This window comes from Perna viridis, chromosome 1 (genome assembly GCF_037379345.1).
Source record: "Perna viridis isolate PV_CMFRI_1.1 ecotype Kerala chromosome 1, ASM3737934v1, whole genome shotgun sequence".
Taxonomy (NCBI): domain Eukaryota; kingdom Metazoa; phylum Mollusca; class Bivalvia; order Mytilida; family Mytilidae; genus Perna; species Perna viridis.
This window is the reverse complement of record NC_142445.1, coordinates 10,918,811-10,940,332: the sequence shown is the minus strand read 5'-3', so window position 1 is coordinate 10,940,332 and position 21,522 is coordinate 10,918,811. Positions and strand designations below refer to the sequence as shown.

General features: G+C 31.5%; 1 protein-coding gene across 1 annotated transcript; it reads right to left on the bottom strand.

Moving 5' to 3' along the window:
* Positions 1–145: 145 nt before the first annotated feature.
* Positions 146–21,509, bottom strand: LOC148627222 (guanine nucleotide-binding protein-like 3 homolog). Its single transcript, XM_088569839.1, has 17 exons — positions 21,391–21,509; positions 16,293–16,348; positions 14,740–14,794; positions 13,310–13,392; positions 12,561–12,689; positions 12,117–12,203; positions 11,269–11,404; positions 10,759–10,862; positions 9,569–9,713; positions 9,121–9,208; positions 8,364–8,475; positions 6,983–7,048; positions 5,558–5,700; positions 4,845–4,981; positions 3,359–3,522; positions 1,179–1,341; positions 146–276 (listed from the first exon to the last, which is right to left on the bottom strand). The coding sequence occupies exons 1-17, from the start codon at positions 21,407–21,409 to the stop codon at positions 176–178; spliced, it is 1,788 nt and encodes a 595-aa protein (XP_088425965.1). The 5' UTR covers positions 21,410–21,509; the 3' UTR covers positions 146–175.
* Between the last annotated feature and the right edge of the window lie 13 nt (positions 21,510–21,522).

The following is a 21,522-nucleotide window of genomic DNA, read 5'->3' as shown; positions in this document are numbered from 1 at the left end:
ACCAAGATTAATAAGCTCAACTAATATGAAAACCAAGTCAGTTTTTTTTTTAACAAATTTTCATAATTTCTAGTATATGATGTATATAGCACTTACAAATACAAGTATTTTATGGAGGTATGGGATACATCTAAAGACTACAGAATAGATTTTAATAAAATTTATTAGCAATAATTCATCCCATAGCTGAAAAATCATAGTCCTCATCTTTATCCTCTCCTGTCCCCATACTGAGGGACCCTAACAGGTTGTCTGACAAGGCTGTGGAAAGTTTATCTGAAATAAATCAAGAAAAAATATATTCACTTCTATGTAAGACTCGTAGAAACATTTACATTTTATTCCACAATGAAATGCTTCTCTGGGCAAAACTTGATATGCATGCAGAGGTTGAACGTAAACAATTGGGGCAAATATTGATACATTTGAATTTTGAAAGTAATTTAATGTTTGACACATGTATGATTTAAACTAGAATGGATGTGGTCAAATAACATTAATACATGCAATACAACATTGACAGATAAAGAGATGGGCAAACATTGTGGTTTCTATGTAAACTAAAAGTTTACTTCAGGAGGGTATGAAAAATAAAAATTGAAAGGGAGAGTTAAAAGCATTTAAGAGTTATTGATGGAAATGTAAACAACAAAATGACAGATGGAGGGATGGATTGACAACTGTAGTCAATATCATAAATAGAAGATGGGTGAATAGAAACCCAACTTCAGTACATTTTGTAATGCTAAATATAATGTTAGTTTTAATTATTTCCATTACAATAAAGTTACATTTAAGGTTTGTTTTTATTTTTGATCAGGTTATGCAAAATAACCACTCTGGGGAAGTTTACACTTCACAGACCTTGAACCGGTTTATGAACAAGCGTAAATTGACCATAAGTTGGTAATGCCAGCATAACTTGGTCTAAGATTTTAAAAAAAAATCCATATCGTATAACTTCTAATTGATTAAAGTCAAAATTATGATTTGTCCCTTCATCAAAGCCTTAATTATTTTGGAATTATTTGTATTGTGGATTTTTGACTGATCAACGTTAATGACGTCACGGTACCAAGTTAATTTATTGAAAATAATCTATCTTGCTCAGGTGAATATTTCAAAATTTACTGTATAATTTGGTATAAAGCAATAGGCCAGATCAACGTAATTATTACCTGCTCTTCTTCTTTGCTTCTTCATTTTCTTGTATTCTTCTTTTCGTTTCTGATTTAATCTCAATATATTTGACTTGTCCTTCAGTGGTTCTGTGGTCTTTGACTGTTTAGAAGACACTGATGATTTCCTAGATTTAGGAGCTGCAACTTTAATATTTTTTAGCTGGAAGTGAAAAAAACAAACACATGTAAAAACCAACAAATGATTTTATAACATCAAATAATAAAAAGAGAACTGACAAGAACACGACATTCCTTTTAACACAAGAACAATTCTCCATTTCTCTTAAAACACATATAATAATATGTAGAAGGAATTACTGTGGATGAATTGTTGTTTGTTGGGTACTAATTTTTGTGGTTTGGGCAAACAATGAATTTAAATTTCAAATGAAATGTAAAGCTTTCATCACTTTAATCCACAAATTAAAAACCATATAATAGACTAAGGAAATTTTGACAAACCAGAAAAAAAAAGGTACCTACAAATAAAAATAGAATAATCAATAGAAGACTTTCACATTCGCCATTTACATCAAATCTGTTGAAAACTAGTTTACGGTTTTACACCAGATATAGGATTTGAAGGCTTCAAAAACAGTAATAGTTATGTGGGAGTACATCTCTGAACATTGTACTATCTGAAATGCTACTATAATATATGTATCGTATAAAAATTCCTGGCAGTAATCAAATGAAGTTTCTCTTTAGCTCCCACTGCAATGTCATACTATCTTACGTCTGTTGACCCCCAGTTGACCTCAGGTCTTTTCTGGAACATGAAGTGAATGTGAAGGTATTCTTTTGGTAAAAAAGAACAACTAAAATATAATTTTGAGTGCAGAAGAACACTTAGATTTAATAAGTGCATAGAACTTGTTATACACATTATTAAATCTTCAATCGTCCTTGGTTCTATATTTTGATATTCATGATAACCAATTGATTATCCTTTTTATGATATATTTTCTCAATAAATTATTGTTAATTTCAACATGAATTTTAAGTTTTGTAATTGGCGGACTGATATTCATGTTTGACAATTTGGCGGGAGAAAGTCTGAGAGTGACAATACTAAACTCATTTCACAGTGAGAATTGTCAAAATTTCATACACATTTGATAACTCACTGCTATCTATATAACAACATTTTTTTTTCACAAGTACTTTTACATAGCGGTAATATTTAATAATATCTTTTTACAGAATAAAGTTAGGCAAGATTAAATAAGTCCAACATCAAGTTACACATATTGTTTTGCTAGGTATATATATCCCTATTCAAAGTATAAAATCTCTATCAACCTTTCAACAGTTTTTTGGTGGTGGATTTAGTGTCTCATAGAAACATTCTAAATTACCATCAACAACTCAATTAAGTGAACCTGCTAACCAAATTTTGAATAATAAACTTTTTATCACCAGAAAATTTCACCTTCACTTACTTGCACTAAAAATTCAGTCTTGCTTAAGCGCGAATTGATATCAAGCAGTATCAAAAAAATGCTTACAATGTACAACTCTTTGAAGTGAAGCTTCAAACAAAGTTTCAATTTACATGTATTCCCATCAAAAACTAAGATTTTCTAATTTTGCTCAACAGGACTTTGATATTAGTTTTTCTTACAGTGTATTGCAATTACTATCATCACTATACAGCATATAAAGCGCAAACCAATTTTGAAATAAACTGGGTTGACAGTAGCAGAGGTAACTGAGGCAGAATACTAGGACCTATGAATGAAATGACGGATGGACAAGGTGATTTCGAATTCCAATATATACTCAGGTGTTGAAAGTGGATATAACAAGGACAATGCAAAACCTGACTCCCTGCCATATACACCTCATCCTTTGACTCGAAAACCAATAGATCCATGTATCAAGTTTTGTTAAAATCAACTGAAGAGTATTGATTCTTGCATATTATCACTGGAAAGGCTGATGGTAGCCCTACTAATTCACCAGGCAGCTAGGGCATAATAATATAGGTGCATGAAATAGGCAGACACTTACTATGGGGAAAAGTTAAGATTTATAAAAAAAGCAGCACATGTTTTAAGAAGGGACTATCAGAATACAAGTTTTACATTTTGTCTTATTCTAACATGAAGCTTAAAACACACCTTTTATTCTGGACTAATTTCATGCACCTTATATGTCAAGGGAGATTGAATTACCTCCTCTTCCTCTTCTTCCATACTTTCACCATCATCAACTTCATCATCCATATCTTCATCTTTATCCTCTGACACTAGTGTATCTATTTGAGACTCATCCATCACTACCTCAGCAGGACCTAACGACTCCACTAACATGTGTTTACTGCTTTTACTCTCTAGACCTGAAAAAGGTGCAACAGACAAATAAAACATCAATGTTCCACAAATCAGCAGAAACAGAAAGAACAAACAAAATAAAGTACCAGCCATATTTTCAGTACTGTATATTACCAGTATTAGAACTTTCCAGAACTTCAATATCTCCATATCTACTGAACACTTTGGGGACTCCTTTTTCAAATAAGTTAGTAATAGTTTTTTACTCCTACCAGCAACTTTTGCCGAAGGGGACTTAAGGCTAGCATCCTGTCCATCTATCTGTCTGTCAGTACAGTAAATTATTTTTCTGTACTTATTTTGGTCATGTTTGCAGATATTCATTTGATATTTGTTACATTGCTTTACCATGATAAGTTATGGATCAAGATTAAAAATTGTTACAGTTAGTTTTGTTTTGCCAAGTTATGACCTTTGGACTTTAAAAGAATTCTGTTTTCTGCACTATTGTCTTATGCATGAAGTTTTGCATTCTATTTTCATGGAAGATTTTTTCCTCTGGTAGGGGTATTGCCATGCAATACTCTCAGAATGCTTGTTTTACTATAAGGAACATTTGGCTGACTCTAAGCAGTATCCATATAGTCTTTACATTGATATAAATTTCTTTTTAGTAACTGCCTGATTTCAATGTTTTGTGTTGTTCTCTCAGACTGCTTTGTCATAGTTTTATAACATGCAAAATATTATAAAATTATAGTCCAGAATAAGCCCTGTCAAATACACTTCTTTTACTGTATTTGTACCAATACTTTTTTTTCCACATTTGTGGTTTTTAGATATTTTCATGAGTATATAATATAGGATAATGTTATTATATGCTAGGTAAATGGTTAGTACATGAATGCATACTTGCAGCTACTTATTTTCTTGTATAATTACTGACAGTGAAATTTGTGAAAAAAAATTACACTGTGAAAATAGCAACAATTACAGTGATAGACATGAGTATAAAACATATAAAATAAGGTACATCCAACATTTACCAAACACTGTAAATTTTTCTAATGTTTCAAATTTAACACCTGGTATTTTATCAATACAAACTGTGTTATTACCCTGTCAAGTTTTCAGGTGTTCTAAATTTAGTACCTGGTATTTTATCAATACAAACTGTGTTATTACCCTGTCAAGTTTTCTAGAGTTCTAAATTTAGTACCTAGTATTTTATCAATAAAAACCGTGTTATTACCCTGTCAAGTTTTCAGGTGTTCTAAATTTAGTACCTGGTATTTTATCATTATAAACTGTGTTACTACATTGTAAAGTTATCTAGTGCTCTAAATTTAGTACCTGGTATTTAAAAATAAAAATTGTGTGCTATTACCTTGTAAAGTTTTCTGTTCAGCCTCCATCAGATCATCAATACTGAACTCTTTACCCATCTCTGTCACTAGGCTAGCACTAACATGGGTAGGTAAAGTATGTTGTTCTGGTGGATGTGTGAAATAGTTAATCTTACCACTAAAATAAAACATATAACTACATAGTGAAAACATAGAGTAGGAAGATGGTAATACTGATCAATAACAATCATTAGAACTATTAATTTAGCAAATATTTAAGAACAAAGAATTTTTATCACTGACATGTATCTCGTTTTTGTCATTGCCAGCTAATCTAGATATCAAAATGCTAGTTTCGGACATGCAAAATATGGGGAGACTGATGTTCTAACAAGAAATCAAAATGCTTATTTCAGATGCAACAGTCAGCAGAACAACAGCATATCCCATATTTGGACTCTACATGGTGTTACACTAACACTTGTCAGAAAGGCCACAACAACCCATTTATGATGACTCTTCCAGGGATGAACCAACATCCCATTCAAATACCGTTCTATCTCTTGGTACATTCTACAAAAAAGACATATGCAAAAGAATACTCTACACTCTAAGTTCAATCAAAAGATAAAAAAAAGGAAAATAGTAATAAAGAAGTAAAAGGAAGCAGAAATATACTTTTTTTTTCAAATATACAGAAAAGAAATAAGTTAACACTATTACATATAAAAAACAACATTTATGTTCTACTAACCTAGTCCAATCAAGAACCAGATTCTTGGCAGCTTTGTTGACATCAGGTATTCCACCTTTTTTAAGCCTCCCCATCTTTCGTGCCAATAATGATAAGAACTCACTGGTATCTTTATAACTTGGTATATTGTAATGTAAAATCATCTGAAATAGTAAAATTAACTAATGCTGCTGTTCAGAGAAGGAATAAAATTTTCATGGGGCACAGCTTGATATGATGGCAGAAGTTAAAACAGCCCTAAAAAGTAATCCTAGTCTACTTTTGAGTTATGTAACCTTGAAGTACTGGTACCATATTTTTCTATAAGTTGATGTGGAATACTAGTCAAATTATCTAATTTTGACCAAAATCTATGAAAAAGACATAGATAAGTCAAATTTGTGAGATAAGTCAAGGGTCAGGTGTGTGCATTTATATTGTAGGTGTCAGCAGAGATCTGAGTTGAGCAGTTAATTATTCTCACAGCAAATTATTCCAGCAATGTTACTTTGAATAGTATTTCTGAATTGAATTAATATTTGTATTTTTGTTATTAAAGTGTACTTTGTCTCTGAGTTCAATTATTTTTATTGATTTGTGTGTCAATTGCTCTGAAGCCTCAGATCATCAGGTGTATGAAATCGTAAACATGTCAAGCAAGGGGAACCCAGGTGTGAAATTAGTGGTAAATTATTTTGATGAAGAGGTCATAATTATGACTGGTAATTAATAAAAAAAATTGTTACCTTAAAATTAAGTTGCAATTAGCCATTTAGATAACTATTATAATTTGAACCATGTGCGAATGTGTTATGACATACCGTAAATGGGAATAAATTTGCATATTAAAGGACCGATAACTCAGGAACACTCGATAATGTCTTACCAGTTAAAAAGAGTTTTGTTAACATATCTTCTAGAGTTTGTTTATATTTAAATGATTTAAAGTTTTTATTAACATTGTCGTATTCATTCATGAAGAATTGTGGCACTGAAGTTCGATCGCCACTTTGACTGTTTGAGTGATGGCTTTGGTTGATTGCAGTTTACCAAATATTTTGAATGAAAGCAGTCAAAAATGAAATATTCAAATCTAATGAAATGCATTGTAGATGAACATTTTTTCTTCAAAATCCTTATATAAGTCAAAGTGGATGACACTTTGCTGAAAAAAAAATACTGACTGAAAAATAAGCTATAATTTTAAAGCGACCCATTCACTTCTACTCAAGCTATTGTCTGGACACAAGGAAAAATCATGGATGACGACAGCACCACACTATTTGGCTGCAAATATTTTGCATTTGTATAAAACAAGTCAATAGGTTGACTAAAATATACTGTTCCTCTATAATAAACAGCTGAGCCAAATCATGTCACAAAGCTACTTTATAACTCTGAAAACTGAAAAGTAATAATAACAAGAAGATACCAAGCATTACTAACCTGCTGTTTTGAACATCTTCTTAGTATTGCTTCTGCCGGAGTTATTGGGTCCTCAAGGTTTTCAAGCTGTTAAATTACAAGAAAAATAATAGTAGAAAAAAGGAAAGTAATTTTCCATATTAACAAGAATGATCCAATGATAAATATGTACTAGTTAAAATTCAGATACTTATTATCCAAAAGACATTATAAATTCCTACTATCAGGCATATCCTATGATATTGTTGGCACAAGCTAAATTTTATCCCACTGAATTTTTTTGTTACAATATAATGTTTAGATCACATGTATGTCAACTAGTAAAAAGATTTTGTTTTAAGTGACAATGGGTGGCTCAAAAAATGATTTTAAAATTCCCTAACAAAGCAACCAAATTTTGCACAAAAATAAAGATAATTTCCCTTTTTCAATGAATTTCAATGCTTTCCTCGTAATTTATTTTCTCTTTAACCATTGCAGTTTATCAAAAACCAACTTTCAACTTTGAGAAAGGATGTTTTGTGATATGAAATGGATGTAAACTTTTTGAAAACAAAATTTTGTCATGTGCAACCCACTGCCTGGTTTTGGCATGGACATCCTTTTAAAACCATGAAATGCAAGCTTTTACATATACAGTAAAACCTCAGTAGCTCTAACTCCAGGGGACCATTGAAATATGTTCAAGTTATAGGGAGTTCGAGAAATAGAAGTTTGAATATTTACGGATTTTTCGTTGCCAGTCTGGGTTCGACTTCATCGTTCGAAATTGCTTACCTCTTATGAAGTTGTGTTAGTTCGTGGATCCTTTACATTTGCTTTCTGAAGATGATGTTGATTTGTGGAATTAAATATGCTGTGTTTGCTTTTAAAAACGTTCAGAGTTCAAGTTTCTTGGTCAATAATTTGTTTTTATCTGATTTTCTTTAATGCTTTCATCATACCGACTTCGGAACATTCTCGAACTTTAATCAGTACTAAGTTAAGATCAAAACTACCTAATTAGTGATGACTTAAGTATAACCTGTAATTAACTAAAATGACACTGACTAGTGATAGGGTTTCAGTTTTTCACACCTTTTATTATCCAAGCTGACATGATGGCTGACAAGTTCGAGTTAGTGATTGTTATTCTCTAAGATAAACTACCGAACGGACCGACTAGTCAGTTTGAGAAATCCAAGGTTATTTATATTGATTATATAGGAGAAAATTTTGGTACTTTGAATTGTGTTTGAGAAATCCCAGGTGTTCGAGCCATCCGAGTTCGAGCGAGTGAAGTTTGACTGTAATTAATTCCAAAATGCCGATTATAGAGACATTTATGTAGCAATATACCTTTTTTGTATTCGACTTGTACACATCAAAGTATTTTATACCAGTTTTATTTAAGTTAACATACCTTAACGCAGTTCCTTAATATCACAGATGTATCAGATGTCCCTGTTGCCATGACGATACCGGGACTGTCCAGTAGTTTTATATGTTTGTCTAAATGTACTTCCTGCATTGTTCTATACAGAAAGAAATAAAGAACCTTAGTGAGTGCGCTCACATACCCCACGTGTCCCCATGTTGGATACTTAAGTAAATTTGTGTGTAAGAGAAATAAATGTAGAAAGACCCCGATAAAAAAAGGAATAAGAGTGTTTTTTAGGCTTAAGACCTTTATCTTCTAACTAAATTCTGTTACTCAGAATGGTAGTGTCAAACTCCAGACTGTGATTTCTTTGAGTTTTAGTTAATCCAAAGTAAATATCATCATAGCGGAACAAAACAAACACTTGACCTGTAACTCATCGTGGTGAACTTATATACCAAAAATCATGTCAATATCTGCAAGTGTTTCGAAAAAAGTCTGGAAAACTGATGGACTGACGGAATGGGTCAAAAACATTATACCTGTTGCAACTTCGTTGCGTGGGGTATAATAAAATGTACAGTTTAACACTACCTTCATATTATCAAAAAGATATACACACACTGACGTGACATAATAATATAAACATAATTGAATAGGTCAATCAATTTTTTCCTTCTTTCAAAATTTATTTTCACATGCAAGATCAGCAGTATTCATATTTTATCAAGAAGCGAAATTGAAAATTAAAATATAATTTCCCAGGTAAAGCACATGTCATAATTTATAATAAACATACCTTGTCATTCCAGGCATAGAGCCCACATTGCAGGCTTTTGCCCTCTTCAAACTGTTAATAATACTACTTTTGCCAGTATTTGGAAACCCTAAAATGTATTAAAAACATCATCACGTTTGTTTTTCCTTCATTTCTGATAATTTTCAATAACTGTTAATATAAAACACATGCACTCATAGTATATATATATGTTACAGAACAGTTTCATTGTCTTATTAAATAACCTTTAACTAATGAAACTTTCCTTTAATTCAAGAAATTTAAAACGATAAAAAAATACAAGTAAAAACTGGAGTAGATACTGCTATAAAAATTAATAAGATATCAAACATTAATTCAACAACTCTTATTTGTATAGGTATCATGATCAATAATTTACTAACTCCGACTCAAAAAGATATTTACATCTCATTGATCAAAAAATGTTTTTTTTTTTACTGATACTTACCAACAACTCCTACTCGTATAGATGTTTTGATGTCTTTATTCCGACAATAATTTCCAAGAAGCTTCATCAACATATCAGCACCAAGACAGTGACTTGACTTCAGCAGATCATCACTAGCTAATTGTAACGGCACTTTTGATCTACTCTAAATTATGAAAAAAAACATAGAAGGAGAGTTTGGTAAGGCTCCTTCTGGCCTCATAATTTGGGCATTTTTTAAAATTTGATTAAAGCTGATTTCTAGGTAGTAGTAGTATATTAAAATGCTTGCAAACACTGAATATAAGATGTTTTTGACAAGATTTATGATATTATTCCAGAAATAACAGTATGCATTAATGTATTTTTTACAAAAACCTTTACCTTTTAACATTTCTGCAATTTTTAAGATGGTTTTTGTGTGGAATGGAAGTGGCTACACATCTGTTGACTCAAGATATTTTTACACGAGTTGTAACTGACAATTACACACAAAATATATGAAGCACAAGAGTCAAGATGCATGTGTCCATTGTTAAGAGTGAAAAACTGCAAAAAAATTTTGTGTTTTCAAGCCTTTTTAACAGATTTTCCCAATCTCAACCAAGTTTGCGGGGCATATATGACTGTATATGTTCAAATTATTACCAAAAATCAGTCAAATCAACTATAAAACATATCAAAGAGCTGGAGAATCAACATAAAATTTTCTTCATGTAGACTTTGTTTTTTACGCTAAATTTTGCCCTTACCAAACCAACTTCTTTCTATGAACAATTTTTTTCTTGCAAGCTAACAAGGCATAAATGCTGAGATGATTAAATCATCAGGAATAATTGTTAATCACAAGAAGTGCTACAAAACTGAATGGTTTATGACATACTGTAAACAGAGGCCGTGTATATATAACAGCATCCAAAAGCTTGGCTAAACTCAAAGATTGGCTGTACACACATTGAAGAAAGTCTCTGATAAAGTTTACAAGAAAGTTATTGTTACACCAAATTAATATAAGGTACAATGCAGTCATTTTGTTGGTGTGTAATACAGGAGTTTGATTTTTTCTTTTCAGATATTACTGTCTTTATGAACATAAGAACTTCCTAAGTATCCTTGTTCATCTCTTTACTTATATGTTTTAAGGTTCATCTCATGGTTCACTGTAATTGGAGTGTCCATCATAAGATATTTTTCACAATCTAAGTACTTACTAAGTTAGTTTGTTGTGTTTGTGTTGAAGCCTTGAATGCAAGTGTTGGGAATTCATTCCTCAAATGCTTTAACCAAGCCTCTACATTTTCTCTTGGAACTAAATCTGAAAATAGATTAAAAAAAACTGTTTACAAATGGTAATACATCACACAAAGCTTTAGACAGTAAATGGTCATTAATTTTCATTAAGAAAAAAAGACAACAGTTCGAATTTTGGTCCAAAAATAAAATAAATAAAAGCTATGTATCACTTGCTGAACTGGGCATAAAAAGGAAATGTTGTAGGTTGGATTTTATAGAAAAAAAATCATACTTCACTACCGAACTTTCCAGGATTTATTAATTATTAAAGAATATTTTAGCATTGCGGATCTTACATACCAGTAATATATGTATAGGTAGCCTAGGATCAATACAAATGCTATGTAGTTGGAGGGGGGATTTTTTTCTCTACCTAAGCACAAAAACTATATTCTTTGAAACACTAGAAACATTTATCTTCACTGCACCTATTTTATTCAATAAAAGAACCAGTCTTTTGTTGGTTCCACTTTCCAGAATAGCCTCCTCCATCTGGGTACATCTACTACCTAGTGGATCTCTGGCATCAAGGACTTCCAATATAACATCAGCTGCATCAACTACCTGAAAGGTAACATGTAATACACATTTAGTCTCAAAAAGTCTGCAAAGAAAGTATATAAAACTTATGTTCTTGATAATAAATTTACTTATTAGCAGAGCTTTGGAAGAATTAATTTTTCTTAATGTGAAGGGCCATTTCTTATAATTCTATACTAAATTTTTAGACACTAAACGGACATTTTCAATACTGATGAGCAAATGGCCTTAACTACCCATGCCTTCAAAATTCTTCTCGTGTGTAAACATCTGTGAATCATTTTTTAATCACAGTGTACTGTTGAGCTAAGATTACTTTCAAGTTTGTATGCTGTGCTTTGTTACGAGAAACATACAAACGAAACATGAAATTGCTCATTCTTACTGCATAATCCCACGAAACAGGAAGATGACATTAGACAGCAACCAAAACAACTTACAATGCATGGTACATCTTTTTAAAGCCACATGTGAAATTTGAAATCAAATCATTCATTATGAGTCAAGATGATTTGCGATGAAATTCTAATGGACGGACAGACAGACATACAAGGTGATTCCAATATACCACCAACTAATTGAGTGGGGGTATAATTACAACTAACATTTCAACAGTGATATATTTTGGCTAATTTCTAGGTTTACCAACAAAATCAGATTTCATATGCCTCTAAAAGAGCATGATCAAGCAACTAAGTATAACAATAAAAAATGTTTTGAATAATCTAAAATAGACCTTTTTGAATTCTTTATAAAATGTCTTGAGTGAATTTTCTACAGGACCACTGCTGCCATATGCACCATCTGTGGACTTTTTCAACTGCTGTAAAAAGAAAATGATATTCACATTTCAATTTTTTCTTCCAAAAAATTTAATGTCCTTATTCCATATTTACATTTTTCAAACTTATATCCTGATTTAAATCCTTTTTCAAGCATCTGACAGCATTTTCATTAAGCTTGTGCTCAAAATAAAACTCAACCTTTGAATCGTACTACAACATTCCACTAAACACTATAAAGGAAAGAAAAAAAAACGTAGAGTTAATCAGAATGACCGCAAAAACATTCCAAATTACCCCAGTGCTCTGAAGTAAAAATGGCTAACAATCACTTCTTTAAGTATCTGTAATTGAATAACCTTTAACTTGACATGGTATAAAGGAAAATAAATGCTTACCTTTCTTTCATATTCTGCATTTTTCTTCTGTGCATCTTTAACAAGTCCATCAAGATTTCTTTTCTTTGACAGTAACTTTTCTCTATCCTTCTTTCTCCTCTCTTTAAGTTTTTCTCTTTCTTCTTCTGCCTGAAAATTGGAATAAGTTCAGACATGAGGATGCAAAATGAACATGATCATTAAAGGCTCTTAAAAAGTATTCATCTAAAGTAAAATTTTATGGTTTTCTTTAAAAGTAGATAAATATGTATTCCTACAAAAGCCTTACCAAAAACATGTTTTTTTTTTTCATAGCACCAACATCCCAATGCTAAATGTTAAAAACATTGATTATGAAGAGCTGCTCTTAAGTACAAGTTATGCTTGTCCCCATTAACTCCATAAAAACTCAGAAAGTGTATATAAGCTTGCATCAATAGATACAATCAGATGATATAAGTTTCATGAAAATTGATGACTGCATTTTTTACATTTTGTTCGAAAGGTAAATGACAAACAGTCGGATAACAGTTTGTGTCTTGTGCTATCCGCTATACACATATTGTAAATGTTGATGCTGAATACAGTTAATACATTACTAGTAAATTTCTTATTTTTTTTAAATTGTGTTTTATCTATGACTCTTATTTATGCATAAAACACACATATTTATACAGTTCTTATGTATTTGTAATCTCTATCAAATTAATAACGATTCAGACAAAGATATAAAAATGTTTATGTCAGTCAAAATTCTTAAAAAAACATACTCTTCTTTTTCTTTCTTCAGCTTCATGTAGAATTTCCTCCTTGAATGGCAAACTGTTTGGTATTCCTGGGTCTTTCTTTGTCTCTACAAAAAAGTATTATATCTTGATTAACAAAAGTGCTCGTAGAAAGAACTGGTAATTGTACTTATTTTCATCATCTTCCAATGAATAAAAATAATCAGAATATTCCTCTGTTAATAAGACATTCACAATTTGATTTCATTTATAGTGAAGAAAATGTTGTATACAAATGGCATAAAAAGCCTTAAACACTCCTATAAAGATGTGAAGAGTCTCAATATACACTGCCCAATTTATATAATTCACGAAATCTAGATACCTCATATTTATAGGAATCTAACGAATGTGTAATTGGAAATTTAAGAAACTTTGATTTTAACATTTATGGTATGTTTTTCATTTCAATCAGAGACTGACTGTCTGAATATGCTGATTTCTCATATTTTTTAAATTGTTGGAATTACTTTTATTGTTTATACTTTAAAAAAAATCATCATTTGTAGATACTGCAATACATATATTTTATATGATATAAATGCTTAAAAATATTTTATTTTGTTGCATAAGATTACTTTTAAAATTCAATATTTTATTCCATCCACTCTCAACATAATGAAGGATAGTAACCAAATTACCAAACTTATAAAATATAGGCAGTAGTCAAAAGGAAAGTCTGTATAACAGATAAATTGATCAGTTTTCAATTTTAATGTTTTCAGCAAGTACTGTTGTAAACACTTCATTTTCACTCTTTCATTACCAGTAGCCTCAATACTCAATCACACTGTTTTATTACCACTAGCCTGTATACTCTACCACACTGTTTTATTACCACTAGCCTGTATACTCTATCACACTGTTTTATTACCACTAGCCTCTATACTCTATCACACTGTTTTATTACCACTAGCCTCTATACTCTATCACACTGTTTTATTACCACTAGCCTCAATATTCTATCACACTGTTTTATTACCAGTAGCCTCAATACTCTATCACACTGTTTTATTACCAGTAGCCTGTATATTCTATCACACTGTTTTATTACCACTAGCCTCAATACTCTACCACACTGTTTTATTACCAGTAGCCTCAATACTCTATCACACTGTTTTATTACCACTAGCCTCAATACTCTACCACACTGTTTTATTACCAGTAGCCTCAATACTCTACCACACTGTTTTATTACCAGTAGCCTCAATACTCTACCACACTGTTTTATTACCAGTAGCCTCAATACTCTATCACACTGTTTTATTACCACTAGCCTCAATACTCTACCACACTGTTTTATTACCAGTAGCCTCAATACTCTATCACACTGTTTTATTACCAGTAGCCTCTATATTCTATCAAATCAAATACACGAAATCTCACTTCTTACTCAATCAAAATAATAACAATACTTTTTGTTGGGTTTTTCCTCTGTTCTTTCTTCTCTTTTTTATTATGCTGTCTTATCTACAAAAAAAAACAACAAATAAACCGTAATTAGAGTTTATTGTACTTAGTTTGAAAAAAAAAAAACAAAAACAAAAACAAATAAAACCTAACAAACACAAATAAAAAAATGTCCTCAAATTTGTGTACACAATTTCAGAAAAAATGAACCTTTCCCTCAGACATTCAGCGATGTACTAATAAAACCTGTAAAGACACAGTGGAAAATAATAATTTTAAGAAAAAAAGCTTCAACAAAGAGTAATCAAGGAAACCAAGATTCTAGCGGAAATCAAAAGAATGTAATCAAGGGACAAAGACCAGATATACACAACAACAAACATAAAGTAACCAAAATAATACATACAAAGTAACAAAAGTAAATGAGCAACTCGGACTACACTAAAAACTGGGATCATGGACCTGCTGCATCGGAAGGGTAAATGTCCTCTGCTTTTCTAGAAACACCCGCTGAGTTGCTCTAAAAAGTCAATTCGGGGTAGACAAAAGAGGAAAGGAATACTATGACATGTTGAACTAATCAGTTTTCATGGTGCAGATGGATACACATTAACGATCCATGAGTTCATGATGACGACCATAAAACTTCTGCAGTGATGACTTCAATCTTGTAGCAAAATAACCCTGTTCCGGACACTAACAGTAAGAAGTCTAGGGTGATACAAGTCTGTGTAGCTACAGCGAGCTCTGGCATAATGTATGAGTTGTGATATGAAAACTCCATACACAGGTGCTGAAGTGATATTGCCACAGATGAAAGGAAAGTTGACAATTCTGAATGAATAGTCATCACATTTGTTGTAAATATTAGTCGATAGTTTTCCTTTACCATCAATCTCTGCTTACCCTACCGGTGCACCTGGGCCATGTCCCAGTTTTTAGTGTAGTCTGAGTTGCTCATTTGCTTTTTTACTTTGTATGTATGATTTTAGTTACTTAATGTTCTTTGTTGTGTATGTTGATTTTCTAAGTCTGGTCTTTGTTCCTGGATTACATTGTTTTGATTACCGCTATAACCTTGGTTCCCTTGATTACTCTTTCAAAGTGTCTGTAGTGTCCTTTATTTCAAGTTCTCTGGGGTAGATACAATGTATCAAATCCCCTAAACAAAAAGAGCCTACTACTCTGAAATTCAGCAATTTGCAAACAACATTTGCAAACACACAGAGAAAATAAACAACCTACAATAGAAGGACATAATCATTAATTTGAAAACAACATATATAAAGTGCAGAGAAAATGACAATGTTCAATGTACATTCTTCATCAATATTATGAAAGAATTAACCATTCCACAATGGCACATAATGCTTTATTGCTAGCTTATAGGAGATGATCAAAGATGCAATGGTTATCTTGTTGGACCTTACTTCACCAAAATTTTCTTATTTCACTGGGGAGATTTATAGCCAAAGGATCAGAACTAGAGGGTTTAAGTTGATTAAATTTGATAGAAGGTTGAGATATGAAATGCTTCAATTACATACAAAACTTATACCTTCTTTAAAACTTTGTATCTGTGTCTAGCAGACTGCCTTTTGCTTTTCTTTCTATCTACAAACAAAAACAAACATTTAAATGCACATGTTTTCAAACCCAAACTCATTCCATAGAGATTGTTCATTGGATTCTTGATTTCAAGGTTCCATGCTACCTACAAAAATAAGGACCCCACAAATAAAAATGAAAACCACATTTGTCTTTTTCCAGTATCAATTAAAAAGTCAAATCCTTTAAAACTGATGCATATCACTTAAAGTAAAGAATTAGTTGAGAAGTTCTCAAGTAATAAAGTCAAAATCAAAATTAATGCGAGCATGCAGAAAAATGGTTCAGGTATCAAACTAGGTCAACTGAAATATAACAAGAAAAATCATGAAAGAACAGTAAAGCTTGGTACTGCAAATGTTCAAATTTTTTGTATCAATCTAACCCCAACTGACATATAAAATGACTGATTTATCTTTTCGTTGAAATCAAGTTAAATGACCACAATCAAACCAAACAAGCAGGATTTTTTTCCAGGGATTTCTAAACACAAAAATAAAGGTGGAAAGATGTCCATAAGGTCGATAAGATTCAAATAAGCTGAATGATTTCTACTGCTTTTTTTTTTAATGAATAAAATTTGATAACTTTTCATTAAATAAAATATAGAAAATATTGAATTGAATTCAATTTGACAAAGATCAATGCAATCAGAGAGGGAGGAAGATGTTATAAATTTATTTAAGGAAAGACTGTCATATTTTTTATGAGGAAACAATCTCAATCATGTAGTGCACACTAAATAACCTGCATAGCAAGTTATTTTCAAGTGTGAACCACAGGTATTGAGGTTATTAAAAATAAACTGAAAAAATATGAAGGTCACTCCTTATAATTTAATCTTAGTACATGTAACAAAAAGGTTGATGATGTCACAGTCACTTTTACCATAAGATGATGGACAAAATTTTTATCCAATCAGAAAGCATGTTACTTCTGAAATTTAATCATTCAACTATGTCTTAATGATCTTGGCATTCATCTGACACAGAAAAGCTTAACTTTTTTGAAAGGGTAATGGATGGATTGTGTAATGACTCAGATTTGGAAGAAAACCATGTATGACTGTCTAAGTTCTTTTGGTTAAATTATAAAGAACTTGTTTAATGGTATCCACAAAATGACCAAACCTGCCAGTGATTTAAACTTCTCTAGAGCTGTGGACCTACATACATTTTGTATGTACGGTCAAGCCTGGGTGAGAGAAAACTTGACCTTGGGATAAATAAGTTGGACAATACATACAGAAATATTTACCATTGTTAATTGTTAATTTCTACTTTGTAGCTTGTGCTATTAAATATGTCTTATTCAACCTTATCATACTTTTTTTGGCAATTTATTTTCTGCCTGAAAGGACACGGGTGACAATGAATTTTTGTCCAACTATAGAGTGAGCAATGTGTTTTTTTTTTATATTTTTGTGTGTTGTTTATCATGTTTTAAACAACACCCATGCTAAATGGAAATTTTCTTTTTATTTTTATATGTTGAAAACGTCACAAAGTTCATAATTTTGCTTTGCACGCCTCACATTTAGCAGATTCGTCAAACCATGTGCTCTACATTACTAGGATAAAATTTCAGATTAACTAGCAACATTAATGTAGTTGTTGAAATACTTGTATTTACTATTGTCTGTTTAAAATTCAATTAAATATTCAGATACATGTACCAATACAATTCATCTGTATTTCTATAAGTTACTTTCAGTGATTGGGATTAAAATTTTGCCAATGGGACTATGGCCCCCTTCACCCTTCTAAAAAAGACATGGAACAAAATTTGGAATAGCAGCTAAGGCCGGCTAGACATAGATACTGAAGACCAAATGTAACATAAACAAACTTTAATTTACACTGCAGATCAAATGTTTATTAAGAATTAATGTGTCAATTAATTGTCACATCAAATTACTGCTTTTCTGTTGTTTGAGTTTTTAAACTAATGTATTGTTGAGTTTTTAATCATAGTCCACAGATCCCCCATCAGTTAGACCCTAACTTGGCTATTAAAGTAGTTTATCACAAATGATAGGAAAGAGTCTATTTTTTTTGTTTGGCTGCAATCAATTTTCGGGACCAGATAATATGACTCCACCATTATCAATATTTTCAATAGTGAGTTCATAATCATGTCCAGCTGCCAAGTTAGTTTCTACAACAATTGCAGTTTGATTCTGGTAATTACCATCATTAACATTTTTAGACTTTGAAAAAGATAATTTCTTCTGTTTTGGGTCTAGCTTAACAATGTCTTTGGTGGCATTTTCGATTTCAAATGGGACTGCCAGTCCACGCTTTTCTGATATTATCAAATTATTTTTATTCTTTAAAACAATGTTTATTGTTCTTTCAAACGCGTAAGCGATCAAGAATTTGTAAAAATCGACTAAGTACCATTTCATTTCCCGGTCTTCAAATCCCCTCGAAAACGTGGTTATCAAAACATCTGACTGCAGCTAATAAAAACATTGATAAAAGACACGTTTATGTCTTTTTTTATTGTCACAAGTAGTGGACAACACTCCACCATCAATGATGGAAACTTAATGCGTGCACATGATGCGACATATTAGTCACACAATGCACCATTATAAGAGGAAATGCGACTACGGCGCATGGTAATCCCAATCACTATATTTTATCAAAATACCTGATATCACTGTTAGTGTAAATACTGATGTGTGATCAATTAAGTTCGTTTCTATTCGCTACATACATTATTTTGGATTAATCAAGCCATAATGAGTGTCGACAAATAATTTCAAAAGCCATGCTAATCTTTGTAAAAACACACTTCAATCATGGTTTGTAATAAAGCAATCAATTTTCGGACTACTGTAAAGTTATGTAGGTTTATTTAATTTACTTTGCGAGAGGTTTTTGTACTGTATGTTTTGTCACCGTCACCCTTTTTGATGCAACAATACTAAGTCCAAAAATAAAGTTCACTTTCTATTAGATTGATTTTGATGTTCTAATACACTATAGATGTTAACTGCTCTGATGTTAAGGCTTGTTCTCTCTCTCTCTCTCTAGATCTGATCTTATTTTCAGTCTCCAAACTACTAACTCCACCCACAATATTCTCCCATCCTATAACCAAATCTTAATCTAGTAATAACATTTCATATGATGTAAACATGTAGTGTCAGTGTAACTAATTTGTAATGGCTAAAAAATTACTTATCTTTAATCTAATAGTTAGATAGTAAATAAACAAAAACTACTGGTGGTCAGTGCCATTCATCTATGCACCCGTGTTCATAATTGCATGATACTGTGAGAAATTTAATCTGGTTTGTGATATTAATTTGACTTAATAATACTGATAACAGTACTTTCTAAAAATTCCAAAATTAATACATAACACTAATTAGTTGACTTCGAGACATTAGGGTCATTTAACCTTGAAGTTCTATCGTGGGGACTGATGGAAAACCTTGAGTTATCAGAGATTTCGATTCATCTGAGTTCGAGTCATGCAAGGTATAATTGTATTGACGTAAGTGGAGTTTTGCTGGGACTTTGAAATTAGTTTGAGTTATCTGAGATTTAGACACTTCCAAGTTCGACACATCAAGGTTCAACTGTATTGTCGTTCGGGCTGGAAGAAAAGACATAAGTCTAGTTCTGCTGTCTATAATAAGATCCCAACCAAATTCTCTCTGATATCAAAGAATTGATTTTGAGGGATACAACACATGCCCCCGATTCAGACAGAGCCTCGTCCTCATAGTCATAGTACTAGGGGACAAGGCTCTGTCTGATACTGGGGCCTGTGGGTAATATTGGAAATTCAATATCAGTTTTCTGAGTTGAAAAACAATTTAATAAACCATAGGATACAGTACACAGACACTTTTCAAAGTGAAAATAACCCTGTAGTCAATGATGTTGCCGTTGTAGTAGTAATTCCACCAATTAGTTCTATAACATAAAACCACACATTTATGTTTATCTTTCATGTCTTTATCTGATATTTTCATTTTTTGTTTATAGTCAAAATGCGAGGTTTTATCATTTGACGCTATTTTGCAGGAGTAACTTTCCGGCGACTTGACCTGCAGGATGTTTTTGTCTAGATATAACATAATATCAAATAAAAATGTTTAAGAATGATTGAAGTGCAAAGTTAAAAGACGTGGCTGTAAAATAGATTTCTTACCAGATGCAGAAATTCCATTAAATACATCCAAATTTGCTTTTGGATTCCATAAACACCAGAATCAATAAGTCCCGAGAAGCACATTTCCGAATAGCAATCAGCAAATATTTAGGATTTTTAATGCCGCAACAAAATTTATTCACACATCATTTTGTCAGAGATAAAATATATTTGAAATTCATGTGGTGAGTATGAAAGTAGTATAATAAAATTAAAGGTTTAAATAATCTTTTGTGATCATTGGCTTTGGAATGTAAAAAAAACTTTTAACCTTTAAATGATAAAAATTCGTTAAACCATATGAATATGAAAATGCAGTCAACCATAACATAAAAAGATGTCAGCTTCTAGACCAGATCACTTCGTGTTTTAATTTGGGGACATTATCTTCCAAACAAGGTTTGTTGGGATAAATTTGACTTCTTTTTCTTGTAATTTTGTAGTTTTGTTGAAAAAAATATTCTTAAAATTTCTGAATTTAAAGTTGATTTTTACACCTTGAAATTAAGGTCCAATGATAAAACCTTGCATTTTGACTATAAACAAAAAAATGAAAATATCCGATGAAAACATGAAAGATAAACATAAAATTCGTGGTTTTATGTTATAGAACTATTTCACCAATGTGATTATTATATGTCTGTTTTAACAGGCGTCTCAAAAAACCAACGATACGGATATAGATTCCGACCTTAGCTTTAATTTATTGATAATCAATATGGCAGAGGGTGAACCTAGCAAATCGGAGTCTGATAAACCGATTTTTTTGCCTGTGATACAGTTTTAGGAGAGTAAAATTTTCCTCCTATAAATGATTTAGAGAAAACACAAAATTGAACAGCATTCTGGTAAAATGGTAAAATTTCAAATGATCATACTTATTTGTTTTTTGCTCATTATCCCTCTTAATACTATACAAAGATACAATATTTCCAACGAATCTGTGGCACGTGTTGAAGTCCAAAATCAAAACAGGAAGTTAATAATGACACCTAATTTGAAGTCAAATA